Raw genomic sequence first — 14,804 nt, 5'->3', positions numbered from 1 at the left:
TTGTTCATCACAAGCATTTGATCGCTAGGGTTTAAAGTCTTGCCATGTGGTGATTTTAAGATTTCCAAGGATTTCTGTTGAGCGGTGCTTCCTGGTATTCCCCCAACCGTTCAGAATTCATTCACTCAGGTAAGTTAGCAAGGGTGTGCTCCTCTGTCTGACTTGAATGGAGAGAAAAACAAAACCAAACTCCATGAGAACATGGCCTTCTTGTCTCTTGCTGACCTGCATCTCAGCCAGGCAGGACCTCTTTGCCTCCTGGGCCTCCAATCTGGAGGCTGAAGAGCCTGGACAGGGAGAGGTGGGGAGAGCAGGGCCGAGCTGAGCCTCTCCAAGGCCCCTAGAGGAGCCCGCCAGAGGAAGGGAATGCCCCTGGAGAGTTGAGGTAAGATCAGCACCTGACCACGTGGCTGTGTCAGGTGATTCTGGGAATTCTGGGCCTGCCATTTACTGCTGTGTGGCCATGGGCCAGCAGCCTAACCTCTCTGAGCCTCATTTTCTCAGCTGTCAAGTGGAGACCTCCTGGTCGCCTCACAGGGTTATTTGAGGACGAATGAAACAGGTGGTCGTCAGCTGGGTGAGAAAGTGATGTGCGTCCCCTGGAAGCCCCTGCCAGGTGGGCTGAACGGCATCGAGAGGCTCAACGGGGCCATCAAGAGGTGTGTTTGACTTTCCTGCACTTGTAGACAGAACTCAAGCCACCCATTTAGGTTTGGCTTCAGGGCCTGGGCCTGGATCTGCTTTCTCCCTCCAAGTGTTTGCATAGATGGGGATCAGAAGAGACTTGGGGCATTGATAAGAAATGGGCCCCCTTGCTCAGATGCCCACTCATACCTGGTGTGAGGCCCATCCTCTTGTGCCAGCTGTTGCTCAGCAGCTAGAACCCGAGGCTCTGGCCCGCCGGCCGTGTGCATGGAGCAGAACCACTGGCTGCCTGGCTTCTCCTCCCAGGCTGCCCTTGCTAAAGAAGTCCCTGGGAGCGCAGCTGACTTGGGGGAAGGTCTGGGAAAAATCTCCCTGCCTTTGGAAGGAGGGGGGGTGGCCCAGGCGGAGTTGAGCCACCGCTGATGAGAAACCCCAGGGAATCATCGGTAGGTGGCCCTAGACCAGTTCAGACGCTCCCTCCGCGTGCGGCGTGGAGAGGGTTTGTGCAAACATTTTCTCGCTGTGCCGGGAGGAATGCAGGAGGAGGCCGCCTCTGGTGCATCTTGGACTATTCCAGAACTGCGCCCTCGCCTGTGAAGTTGCAGGGGGTGGCGAGGCCAGCATCGAGCAGGGGCAGCGCCTGGAAGAAGGAAAGGAGAGGACCCCCACCCCGAGTCCACGCTGCCCATGGACACCCCTGCCCGCCCGGGGCCCAGGCCTCTGCCCCCCTCCAGGAAGCGCTCCCCGCCGGCCCCCGCGAGGCCCGTGCTCACCCTGCTGCTCCTGGTCTCCATCAAACAAGTAAGAGCGGTTCATGATTTGGATTGTCACGGCGATTGCTGCCGGGGTCAGTTCTGCATCTTTTCTGATCCTATAGGCAGTTGCGGCCTCTCGTTGGCAATTTGGGAAATATTATTAAGGGTTAAGGCGGGAATGATTAACCCTAATCCTAGTATTCAGAGGTCATCGTGGTTAACGTTTTGACAGATTTCTTGCAAATCCTTTTTCTATGTGTGTGTCTGTGTGTCTGAAGTTATGATGCATAAAGTGTTCTGTATCCTGGTTTTCCCTTTTACACCATTTTATAAGTATTTTCCAATGTCAGGATGAATTCTGTAAATAGCATTTAAATTGGTCCTGTATATCTTGTCTGCTTTTACAATGTTCTCAGGCTTGAGTATTTAGGAATATGTTTTTTTTTCTCTTCTTTCCTTTCTCCTTTTCCTTCTTAGTATAAAAATATAGAATGTTCATTGTTTTAAAAACTAAATGTATAAAATCTGAAGATGCATAAATACCAGCTCTAGATCACTGCAGTCCCACCACCCAGAAATCACCCTTTTTCACCTTTGGGGGCTTATACTTCTGGACCTCTTTCTGCCATATATTTACAGGTACTTTATTGTTTTTTTTTTTTTAACAAGCATAAGATCAGACTGACTATAAATATTATCTCGCTCTCTGCTTTTGTCTTATGGGAATACACTAAAACCTAAGACAAGCTAACACTTCAATCGAGCGCATGATGTGCTAGGGCCGGTGCCAGGTGTGTCCTCTGTATTAACTCAATTTACACCCCATGAGGGAGGAGCTCCTGCTAATCCCACTTACAGATGAGAACGCTTTTCTGTATCAGTAAAAGGTACCCCCATAGCGTGATGTTTAAGACTTCAAGGTTGTCTTGTAATGTATGTAACCAACCTCTTCAGGTGGGCATTCTGGTATCTTGTTTTATTCTTATCCAGGGACACTTGACTTTTGCCCTTTTACCTTTTTAAGCTTCCTTTAAAAAAAGAAGGTTTTTGGGAGAGGGAGAAGCAGACACTCTGCTGAGCAGGAAGGCCGATACGGGACTCGATGCCAGGACCCTGAGATCATGACCTGAACTGAAGGCTGATGCTTCACTGACTAAGCCATCCAGGTGCCCCTGAGTTTCCATTTTTATACTAGACCATGATGTCTTGTTCATCTGGGAAATGCAAGCCATGAAAGTGCCTTGAGGAAGGGTTCTCTTCTTCCTCTGGCCCATGGGTGGAGTTCGACCCTGTATGTGGCCCTGGGGTTCCAAATCCCACCTGCCCCCACCTAGGGACGTCGGTTCGTGGTGTCTGATCTTGTAAGTGTTCGCCTCATTGGGCTTTCTTTGTTCTCTTTGTTCTAACCTGGGACCCAACAGGCAGAAAACACCTACCGAATTCTTTGCGTCCGATTTCTCCCACGGACTAAGGATGTGCACCCCGTCGATGGTTTCATGAGATTCCTGCCATGGTGGCTGCCCCTGGGCGAACCACCAGCTGGGTGGCGGTGGGGCCGTTGGTGGGAGACTCCACACAGAGCTCACACACTTGCTTCAACCCTCCGGGCATCTCATATTCCGGCTGAATCCATGCAACTAGCAGTCTAGCTCCTTTCCCCTTCTACGCGCGATCCTGCATCGATGGTTGCCCACGAGGTGCCAAGCACTGCTGCAGCACTTTGCATTTTCTCCTCAGTCCGTCTGGCTGCAATCCCCACTGCAAGCCTCTCGCAGAAGTGTTATGACGGAGCCCATTTCGCAGTTGGGGAGATTGAGGTTCACGGTTGTTAAGTGACCACATGCGATTGTGCGGCCTGTGAGCTGCTACGTCTCACTGGAGCAAAGCCCTGTGTTCTCTCTTCCTTAGCATTCCTGGGCAAGCTGCTGACATATGACTGTGGATATGTTCCGTCAGCAAAATCTGCAGTGACTCAGGCCGGAGTATGAAGCTGACAAAGCCACACCTTGTTCCTTGCTTCTGGTCTTTTCCTAATCAATACTGTCTCTGTGAGCTGTGTCCCCTCCCACCCCACCCCCATCTGCCACCCAGTCTGTCTTCAGAAACTCTTCCCTCTGTCTGTCCTCCAGGGTGCATCTATCACCCCGATGAATCCCCCCCCGGGTTCTTGGTATTAAAACCCATATTTTTCCTCCATGATGTTTACATTATAAGGCTTTGTGTCGACTTACATGATGGATTTTGTTCACAGATGCTTTCCCTGCGTGGAATATAAATGATTGTGGCATGTTTTCTGGCAGGAAGTCTTCCTAAAATTCACTTAATGAGAAATTCTCAGGGATAGTTTAGGTTTTCTAAATTTAAGCAGTCCAACCACCCGCCCTCAACCCCCCCTCCCCGCTTTGGACTCATTTAAGTTAATTAACAGTTGCTTTGGCTTCAAAAAACATAAACTCTCTCTCTAAGGCTCTTTGAGAAGCAAATTTGTGGCTCTTTCTTACATTGTCGATGGGAGCGTAAAAAGGTGCATACTTTTAAATTAAAAAAAAAGAAGAAGAAAACTTGGCAAGGATAGGTTGGCAGTACATTATCAAAGCCCTTTAAAAATGTGTATACTCTAGGACCCAGAAATTCCAGTTGAAAGAATTTCTCCTAAGCAAATAAAGATGTGCTCAAATGTTTGTGAATTTTTTCAGTAGAGCATCGTTTATATTAGCAAGCATCTCAGCCCGTGTAAGTGTTCATCGCTAGAAGATTGAACACTGAACTGTGTACCACATTCACTCACAGAACATTATGTAGCTGTTAAAACGGTGTTTTAGGAGTATGGCTCTTGCAATGGATTCATATTCACTATGCACCTTCTGGTGAAAGCACAAAACAAGATGATTTCCTTTTTTGGTTAAAATAAAAATGGAAAGAAGGAGAAAAAAAACGGAAGCGTGTACACAGAGAGAAGAGTCCAGAAGGAGATGGTAATTTCTGATACTAACGTTATGATTCAATCTTCTCCCCTTTTGGCTTTCCTGCAATTTTTTTTGTTTGATTTACAGAGAGGCGCACGCATTCTTGAACAAAGACTACAATAAAATGTATTGAAAGCAACCCACAGAAGGTCTTTTTTTTTTTACCCCCCGTTTTCCTTGATCCCTCCTCGGCAGAGTTAGTCGTTGATGCTCGTTGCCCATGCAAGGGAAAGAGAAATCCAGATCAAGTCGATTTTTTCCCGGTTAGAAAACAGCCATTCGCATTATTTCCTTTCATCCTTACCTTGTTTGGATCTGGCTGTGATTGAACTTGGATTTGCCTCTTGCATTTTTCGTGTCTTTAGGACAAGTACCTGGGAAGACAGTTTGTCCAGCTCCCCTAGATTGACCAAATTTGGTGCTTTGTAGGGTTCTTTCTCCTCCTCCTCCTTCTCCTCTTCCTCCTCCTCCTGATCATGACCATCAGTCTTGGCAAAGGGCAGGGGGAGAGGGTCAAATTAGTCTGGGGACAGCTCACGTGCATGACTAATTTTAATTGTCTCTTCCTTGGCCAATTATATTCCTTGGCCAAATTATATTATAATTATAATTATTATAAGCCATGGTTAATCCCATGGCTTCCAAATTGTGTGCTGAGGTCCCTCAAGGCACTGCTGTGAGCTCACAGGGCTGCTCATTTTTCAAGGGAAGCAAAGCGATATTTGACATCTGCCAAAACCCCGCAAATTACTAGCTCGAGGTAGTTCATGGTCTTGGCATTAGATCACGCTTCATTCCCTTTGATGATGTTGTATCTCTGCAAAGCTGGAGTGTTTTTTTTTTTTTTTCAGTTGCTGTGATAAAAAGCGAGTACGGCACAAGCATCAATGTAGAATGGGAACAAACGGGATGCTGTCCCATCTGATTGCCAAGTTTGGGAAGTTGTACAATCTCCAGTAGGCACTCAGTTGTTAGGATGCAAATATTTAAGTTGATTGACCCTACTTCCTCAAAAGAAATGGGACTTTTGGTTTTTCTTCTGGCTTAAGGGTACTGTGGAAAAATGATGGAGTCACTGTGGGCACCATGAATTGAAGAAGATTGGCAACCTCTGGTCTAATGATGGCTACACCAGCTCTTATCCAAAAAGTTGGCTGTGTGATTCTCTGGAAAGAATGCAAAGGAAGAACACAGACCCCATCATGCGTTCCATAGTATTGGGGGCTGGGGCATGCTGGGCAGAGAAGGGAGAGGGTAGACTGGACTAGTTACTCAGAAGGTGGAAGCTTGCCATCCACTGGGCTTATAGGTGGTTGGGTTTTGGGTTGTTTTTGTTGTTGTTTTGTTTTGTGTTGTTTGGTTTGGTTTGTTGTGGGGGGTATGGGTGAATATAGTGGTTCTGATGCTGACTTTTTTTTAAAAGAATTTATTTATTTATTTATTTATTTATTTATTTATTTATTTATTTATTTATTTATTTATGAGAGACACAGAGAGAGGCAGAGACATAGACAGAGGCAGAGAGAAGCAGGCTCCATGCAGGAAGCCCGATGCGGGACTCAATCCCGGGTCTCCAGGATCACGCCCTGGGCTGAAGGCAGACGCTTAACTGCTGAGCCACCCAGGTGTTCCTGATGCTGACTTTTTGGTGGAACATCTCCCCAGTTTACACTGTGCTTCTCTGCTCTCTGTTGTTACTATTGCTACACCTGTTGCTACCCACCTGTCTTATCCCATTCCTTCCGGTTCTCTGCCTGGCCCAAGAAAGCATATGAGTTTGTTACCCCTTGTGAGAGGACACAAGACCTCAAAGCCAGTTGAACTGGATGATCTTATCCCAAATCACGTATCTAGCCCCTCTGTGTTCATCCTTCCTCCAACTCCAACTCCTACCTGTACCTCTGTTTCTATTACTGGACAATGAGAACAATAACTTCTGGCCTGTGCTAGGGGTTTGTATTCAGAGATGAAAGACACATCTCAGTCCTCCAGGAATGTATGGGGTCATGAAGGGGATGAACAAATAAATAAACCACCAATGGCAATAGAACACAATGGACTGCAGGACTTAGTCATGTGTGGGGTCACAGGGCACTGGGGAGAAAGGTTCCCAGCTCAAGACTTCAGTCACAGAGGTTGTCAAGTATGACTGGGGGTCATTAGGCTTGAGTTGAGCCTTGGAGGTTGAACCAGGAGTGAGCCAGGTGAAGACAAGATTAGGAGGGAGGGCCAGTGGGACATACAAAGATGCAAAGTCATGAAAGAGCAAGATTGGGGTCAAGAGGTTTGGGCCAGAGGTGGCTGAGATGTAAAGTCAAATCAGTAGGCCACAGGTGGATGACTTTAGGCAGGACAGCTCTGTGGACCTATCCCTCTGGAGCAGTGTGGACCAGGCCAGAGGTGGAGGAAATGGAACGCAGGTTAGGGAGAAGCACAGGACAGAAACTAGTACCTGGTTATATGATGGGGAGAGAAGCCAAGGACAACTCCTGGTTTCTGGAACAAACCAGAAAGGCTAATGGTGCCAATACTGAACCATTAGGGGATGAACGTCTCTGGAAGCCAGGGACGATAGGGTAAGAATGTCACTTGACTTTGTATGACAGCCGGTTATACAATTGTCTTATCTCTAGCAGATTCTAAGTCCTTTAGGGCAGAAGGAAGCTGTGTTTTGCCCACCACTGCATCCCCTTCAGTTCCTCCCGAATGCAACGCCTGGCACACAACAGGTGCTCAAACGAAGATGAGCAAATTGAAGAAAAGAAAACCCCTTTAAACCCACTGTTTTGTTAATAAACAAAGCAAGTGGTGCAGATGCACAATTAGATGTTGTTATACAACTCAAATTATCTGGAAAGCCCAAAAGTGTATGCTATATTTTTAAGGTTCTAGGGGAGGGAATGTCAGAAAGGAAATAAAATCCCAAGGCCTCAAGTATAGTAGCAGAGCATCTGTCTGCCCAGTCTTTGATTCTGGACCCACAGGCAGCCAGGTAGGATGGTGCAAGTCCCTGCAATTCTCCAGCCTTTTCCTGACATGTTATTGGATCCTTCTTAGTGTGATGCTTCTCTTCTGGAGATCCATATAATCTTAGAAGCATGCAACTATTCATTTGGTAGGATGTCACATTCAGGATGAGCATATTGCCTCCTCTGGAAATGTCAGCCTCACTTGAAGATTTTGGGGGGGGGAAGTCTTTCATATCTGTATTAAAATCAATATGATTAGGTTATGGGATTAACATAAAATTTGTATGCATCTTTAACATAAAGCATAAGATGCCAAAGAAGTTCTGTTTCTTGCTGCAGGCCATTATGGTCACGTCAATGGCAGGTTTTGAGACTCGTGATGACATGATCACAAGGCCACCTCTGTAGTGAACAGGGAGTCACCGTGTTTTGTTTTGTTTTTTTCTGTCCAGGTTACAGGATCCCTCCTTGAGGAAACAACTCGCAAGTGGGCTCAATACAAAGAGAAGTGCCTGAAAGACTTGCTCAAGGAGCCTTCTGGTAAGCACGTGTATGAGTTATCTATGGCTGTGTAACAAATAGCTCAAAAGCTGAGTGGCTTAAAGCAATCATCATCATCATCATCATCATCATCATCATCATCATTTATAATCTATCACAGTTTCTGTGGGTGAGGAATTCAGACCAGCCACAGGGGGAATGGCTTGGTTTTGCTCTACAGTGTTGAGTTTAGCTGGAAGACTCAGTGGCTGGGGGCTGGAATCATCTGAAGGCTTGTTCACACTTACATCTGATGGTTGATGTTGGCTCCAGCTGAGAGTCCATTGGCCAAAACACTTCCATGTGGCCTGTCCACATGGCCCCAGCTCCTCACAGCATGGTGGCTAGGTTGCCAAGGCAAGCATGACTAGAGGTCATGTTGCCATTTATGACTTAGCCTCAGAAGCTATCCCCTCCAAGCTCAATTAGGTCAGATGGTTACTAAGGCCTATCCAGGCTCAAGGGAAGGGAGGAGAGAGACCCCCACCTCTCATTATAAAAGAGCGTATGAGACAAGATATACATAGATGTGACTATTAATTTAAAGTCATCTATCACAGCACACTCACCACCAAATTGCATGACATGAGCAACTGTTGTAGATTAACCTGGGACTCTACCGGGGAGATAGGTGGGAGGATGTCCTCATCCCCCAGGGTGTTATCTGAATCCGAATCATAACATTTCTCTTATCCAGGTCTATACCAGGTTTAGAAAGTTCTAGCAAATATGTTAATAGTTTGATCACTCCATGGCCTCTCCTGCCCTCATGCAGACTTTTTGGGTGCATCCCAAGACTTCTTTTTTTTGTTATTTTAATAATGAAATCTGCCCCCACCCCATCCTCCTGGCTGCTTTCAGATTATTTCATTCAGGGGCACAGAGGAGGACAGAATACCATAAACTCTCTTTCCCTTCTCCTGACCCAAAGAGTCCCAGCCTTCAAGCCATACCCCTCTCCCTCTGAATATTTCTTCAAGCCCAGGCTGGTGGCAATCAAAGCTTGATATCTGTTATAAGGACCACCCCTCTCTTTAGGTAATACAGCTTTCTGAAATCAAAGTAGGGCACGTCCTTTTAATTTGGAGCCATGCCGTGAGCAGCCTGGCCAGGTGAGCACTGCTTCACACAGACCTTGTGCTGACACTTGCAGCCGGCTCCACAGGATGCCCTGAGCCAGCTCATAACCTGGTAGATCTGCATCTGTGGGGTCCTGATGTCAATGATGTGGCCATCCAACCTGAGTGGCCCCTGCAGGCTAGCCCAATTAGGGAGCAGATAGGAACGATGCTCAGTTCCCAGGAGTGAGGAACTTGCATTATGGACATTTGGGATACAGCCTGAAACCCCTTAATTTCATCCCAGGAAGCCCATAAGGCTGTATTGTATGTTTCTAGCATCTCATTGCCGAGTACCAGTGTATAAATCACCCCCTGGATGCAAATGTCTCATAATGATTATTTGGTTGGTCTTCAAATGGAGCAATATGTCCAGACAGAGGTTGTGTCCAATACATGTAGCCAAGAACCTTGATTCTGCAGATCCCCTCTGTCCACTGGTCATTTTGCACATTTTATAGTGAGGGTGTTCCAGCATCTAATTGGTTGAAGGCTTGACAATTCCTTAGGTAATTATGGAACAGAAGGCACTGGCTGAACCACCAAGTGTTCTCCTGACTCTGAGCTTGTGTGAGAGTTCAGCCCATGTAAAATAAACCAACATCAGAGTGACATACACGTTGACATAATGGACGGGACCACTGCGAGGGGTCAGATTGGGTAGACAAAGCCACTGTGCCTAAGGGTGCATTAAACACTCCTTCCTCCCCATGTTGCTCCTCATCCTTGACCTATCTGGACAGTGGAACAGCCATGCTTGTTCCTGCATAGGGTACACCAGCTTCCTGTGCCAGGAAGGGGGCTTTGCCCCCATCAGCGGTGTCGGTGCTCCAACATGGCACTCACCTGGGACCTTTTCTCTCCACAGGGACCTTTTGTAATGGGACCTTTGATCGATATGTGTGCTGGCCTCATTCTTCTCCAGGGAATGTCTCCGTCCCCTGCCCTTCATACTTACCTTGGTGGAGTGAAGGTAGTAAGTCTTATTTTACCATTTTCTGGCAGTTTCTTTAAAAGCTGGTCCCTCTTGGGTAGACTAGCCAGGAAGCAATTAGAGAGAGAGAGAGAGAGAGAGAGGGCTCCAACCAAGTGGTTTTCTCAAGTCTTCTTTCCCCACAGAAGTTTTCCTAAGTAGTCAGTAACATACCTTCTTTCCTCTTCGGACACCTCCTCTTGTCTGCCTGCAATTCTTCTCTGCCTGGATGTTCCATTAAGGCAATAGTCCTGTTTTATTGGAAGATTAGAGAGTCCAGGCCTGGCTACCACAGAATTTGCTGCAGTGACAGTCATCATGGAGAGGAGGAGGAGAGATTGGGATGCTCACATCCACAACTTTGGAATTGTCAGATAGCTTTGGAAGATGGTACTACAGGGTGGTGCTTTTAAGTCCCATGGGACTTGGATGAAATCTTTAACCACTCAGCGCAAAGCAAGTGGCTATTATGTAGGATCCCAGGAGCATAACCCACCCTCACCTGCCCCAGCAGCCCAACCTCTTAGCTGGTTTGTTCTGGAAGGGAAGAGAAACAATTACTGGCTAGAACTCTTTTTGCCTTTGAAGGCCAAAGAACGAGAAAAACAAAACAAAACAAAACAAAACAAAAAACCAACTATTCTCCAGAAACATAAGTGATTAGAAAGTTCCAGGCAAAACCAAGTGAGAATGCCTTACTGAGCAGGCAAGATGGTGAAATTTTTGTATTTAGTTTCAGCTTGGTAAATCATCAGTTAAATTTGGTTTCGATTTTCTGAGGCTTCTGGTGCAAAGAGAGAGTTCCCAAGGAAGAGAGACGCACTTCTGATGGGAGAGCTAGTGACATAGTCTATGGAACTATCCTCTGGTGAAAACCAGCTGGAAGTGACCCAAGAGGTATGAGCATGTGACGTTTAAGGGAAGATATCGGAGTTTGCTGGACCGCAGAGTCTGGATAGTTGAGAAGCAGCCCTGTGGGAGCCAGCTCAGTGGGGTGGGGAGAGCACTGCACATGGAGTTCAGCGCCTGTCCATCTCTTTTACCCTCTGTGACTTAGGGCAAGTGTCCAGAGCCCTTCTGAGCTGTTTTCTGCTCTGGAAAGTGAAGTGAACAACAGCTACTTTTGAGGCCACAAATGAATAAGAAGGCAGGAAGAGTCAGCCACACAGCAGGTGCTTTGTAAATGGAAATGAGGCTGAGACCAAGGTCAAGCCCCTGGATTCCTTAAGGTCTTTAAGACCCAAATGTCCATGGATCTCAAGGACACATGGAACAGGCCATTTACTCCTGCCCCCACCCCACACTGCTCCTCCACCTACTTATTCTTTTCAAGAGTTAAAAACGGAGGTCCATTCCACCTGAAGGGAAAAAGTGACTAAAAATCTAAACTTACAAAAAAGTTGATTTAAGGGATCCAGAGAATGGGAGCATGATGGTGCAGATGCAGGCAGGGGCAAGAGGAAGAGCCAAGACTTGTCAGATGACGCGGGAGGTGAGGGACAGGGGGCTGGAAGGTGGAGAGGGAAAGAGCTCCCACCCTGCCTGACTCCACCCACGCTCACCGTCATCTGTGTGGTGGCCCAGGGCGCCCACTGCTTACATCTAGTGTGTCCCACAAAGAGCAAGCGAGATGACTGTGGCTGTCCTGAAGGGGAAAGAGAGCCAGTAGGAAGTTAGGTCAGAGAGTACTGAGGGCCAGACCTTATAGGACTTTATGGGAGGCCCAGGAAGGGCTCTGACTTGTTTCCAGACAGCCTTTGGAAGATTCAGGGTGAGGCATGATGTGCATGACTGCCATGTCAGCCATAGACCATGAAGGACAAGAGTATCTGAATGGTGTTTGAGATGGCAGTTAGACACCCTCGAGGAGACTTCAGGTGGGCAGGGGGAAATACCCCACGGGTATCCATCCATTACACTCAACAAATAGTTACTGTTGGCCTACTCCATGCAGGGTCAGGAGTGGGAAGTTCAATTTCCATTACTCATTGGCAAGTCCAGGCCCTGGTCTTCTAGGAGGGAGGAAGATCCCTTTGGGGAAGGGCTTTGAGAATGGAGCCATCATCGTGGACACAGTGCCAACCTGTCACTTATGCGCACGGATGCACGCATGCACTCGTTTAACCCTCTCCCAAACTGGGGAAGATTGGTACCATTACCGTATTATCCTCAGCTCTTGAAGAAACTAGAAGTCTCCAAGAGTGGGAGGGCACAAGCTTAAGGCCACCAAGCTTGTAGGTGGCCGAGCAGGCTTCATCTACCCCTTTCTCTTCTTTGTGGCACTGCCTCTTGGGCATCAAGACCCAACGCCCCTCTCTGATCCTGTGTCTCCCAGCTGGGCTGCACCTTCCAGGGCTCTCACATTTCTGAGTCACCAGGGACTGTTCTAGCTCTAGAGACTTTGGGTAAACACAGTAGACATTAGTGGATCGTGGTTTGTTACGAAATGCAGAGGCTTCCGTGTTTTTCCTTCCATCCCAAATAAACAGCAGGGATGCTAATGAGCCCCCAAAAGGCAAGTGAAAATCCCTTTTCCCTGGGATTTTCCACAGCTTTGCGGTGAGGATGAGGGCCTCACCACGTGCTCAGGAGTGGGCTGGGTGCTCTGACCTCTTCCCTAGAGCTGTGTTTACTTTCAGAAAACTCAGGAAGGGCCTACAGATACTGCTTGGCTCGGGGTACTTGGCAAATGCTGGAGAACTCCACGGATATTTGGCAGGATGACTCCGAATGCTCCAAGGACCACAGCTCTGAACAGAATGTGAGTCTGCTTGGCCTAGTGATGATGGGCCCTGGGCATCTTCCTCAACCACCCTCCACCAGGGCCCCCCTGGTTGGCTCTGGGGGCCACACAAGGAGCCTCCCCCCACTGCTGGTCTGCCCCAGCCTCACCTGGGGAAGGTCCATGGTTGTGGGACAGTAACCTCTGGCAGCCGCTGAATTTCTTCTGCAGCAAGAGTGAAATAGGCACCCCTGAGGCTGCTCAGTTTCTCACCCCTGGCCAAATACTGGGGTGCAAAAGCATTTACATACCGTGGGTACTTAATAACTCCTGAGCGAATGGTTTCATGGAGACTGGGTCAGGGGTCTGTGCTGGGGTCTGGTCATCAGACTGGTATCTGGTGCCCCATTGATACTGATGTGCAGTTAAGGCTGGGGGCCCAGGTGATCACGGGGGACTCACCAGCAGGTGCAGGATGCCTGAAGCCTCCTCTGGGTTCAGGTCTGCAGGGACCCGAGGGACAGCAAATCAAAAGTCAAACCACTTCCCACCGGAAGTAAAGATTTCTCTCTTTAGAAAGGTGAGGACTGGGGCATTGCCTCCTCCCTTCTGCAAATAGCCATATTTCCAAGAATTCAAATATTTAAAAAAAAATCTCAAAAACATAAAAAAAAAAACAACAACTTCTGGCCATGATTGCCTGTGTTTCTAATAATGGATTGACATTTGGCCCAAAAAATGCTAGCGATAGTAGGTCTTTTCTCTTCAGAGTGCTGGTGAACAAAATATGTTCTTACGCCTCATCAGCTGGGGGTTCTTATGTACGATAAATGAGATTGTGTTTTAAAGAGATCGTATTTCTGTGTGTGTGTATATGTTTATAGTTTTAATATGTAGATTTTAATGATAAAACTCAGTTTTCCATATAGCATATTTCAATTGGTATATTTTTTAACATTTTATTTTGAGATATCCAAACACATAGGAAAGTTAAAAAGAATAATAAAATAAATATTCATGGACCCACTATCTAAAGTCAAAATGTATTAACATTCTTCCCCTCTCCCCCATTTGCTTTTGCTTTGTGTCTCTCTTTGGGAAATATTTGACAACGATTTGCAGGCATCATGAGATTTCATCTTTAAATATTATTCATCAGGTCCTTCCTAAGCAAAGACGTTATCCTACATAACTGCAATACTGTTATTTCAATTAACATCATATCAGCTAGTGCTTTATCCATATTCATTCAGATTTCCCCAGTTTTCCCCTCCAATTTTTTTTTTTTTTTAGCTTTTCTTCCCTGGACCAGAGTCTAGTCCAGGTTCACTTCAGTTATCTTTTAATCTAGAGTCTCCCTCACCATAGCCCATGATTGGCTTTTCGAAGACCCTCTGAATAACTTTGTTGCTATTAGACATATTCCTTCATCTTCTATGTTCCCTTAAGCTGGAAGTTGGGCTTAAAGGCTTGGTAAGACTCAATTTAATCCTCATGGGTGCTGTGTATACTGTATAGCATCACCCCAGGAGACCAAAATGTCAGGTGTCACACTACAATGATGTTGCGTGTGATCACTGGATGTTGGTAGTGACAGCCAGATCCCTCTATGATAGGTAGTGTCTCCTTTTCTGTCTGGTCAGTAATTGGTAGGATGCTACTTTGGAACTGTGTATGTGTCTTGTTCCCTAACAAACTTTTCTCAGTATTACAACTTTTATTGATGATGCTGACTTGAGTTGATTCGAGCTTTGTCATTTCTTCCATATCTACTAGAGGGCATTCTTCTGATAAGAAGACTCTTTCCCCTTCTTTTCAGTTTTCTATATTGCTATGAATTTACAAATTTCTTTATTTCCTTCCTCCTCTTCTCCTTCTCCTTTTCCTCCTTCTCCTCCTTTCTTCTTCTTCTTCTTCTTCTTCTTCTTCTTCTTCTTCTTCTTCTTCTTCTTCTTCTTCTTCTTCTTCTTCTCCTCCTCCTTCTCCTTCTCCTTCTCCTCCTCCTCCTCCTCCTCCTCCTCCTCCTCCTCCTCCTTCTTCTTCTTCTTCTTCTTCTTCTTCTTTTTCTTCTTCTTCTTCTTCTTCTTCTTCTCTTCTTCTTCTTCTTCCTTCTTCT

At 46.7% G+C, this 14,804-nt stretch overlaps 1 protein-coding gene across 1 annotated transcript in view; it reads left to right on the top strand.

The window, feature by feature from the left end:
- The first annotated feature begins 588 nt into the window (after window positions 1-588).
- Window positions 589-14,804, top strand: part of GLP2R (glucagon like peptide 2 receptor) — a 48,900-nt gene continuing 34,684 nt past the window's right edge. Inside the window, exons 1-5 of the mRNA XM_055305259.1 lie at window positions 589-659; window positions 1,362-1,446; window positions 7,788-7,875; window positions 9,862-9,966; window positions 12,606-12,727. Coding sequence (XP_055161234.1) covers window positions 589-659; window positions 1,362-1,446; window positions 7,788-7,875; window positions 9,862-9,966; window positions 12,606-12,727 — 471 coding nt within the window. The remainder of the gene's footprint in view (window positions 660-1,361; window positions 1,447-7,787; window positions 7,876-9,861; window positions 9,967-12,605; window positions 12,728-14,804) is intronic.

Source organism: Nyctereutes procyonoides, unplaced genomic scaffold (genome assembly GCF_905146905.1).
Source record: "Nyctereutes procyonoides isolate TBG_1078 unplaced genomic scaffold, NYPRO_anot_genome, whole genome shotgun sequence".
Lineage (NCBI taxonomy): Eukaryota > Metazoa > Chordata > Mammalia > Carnivora > Canidae > Nyctereutes > Nyctereutes procyonoides.
This window is presented reverse-complemented; position numbering and strand designations above follow the sequence as displayed.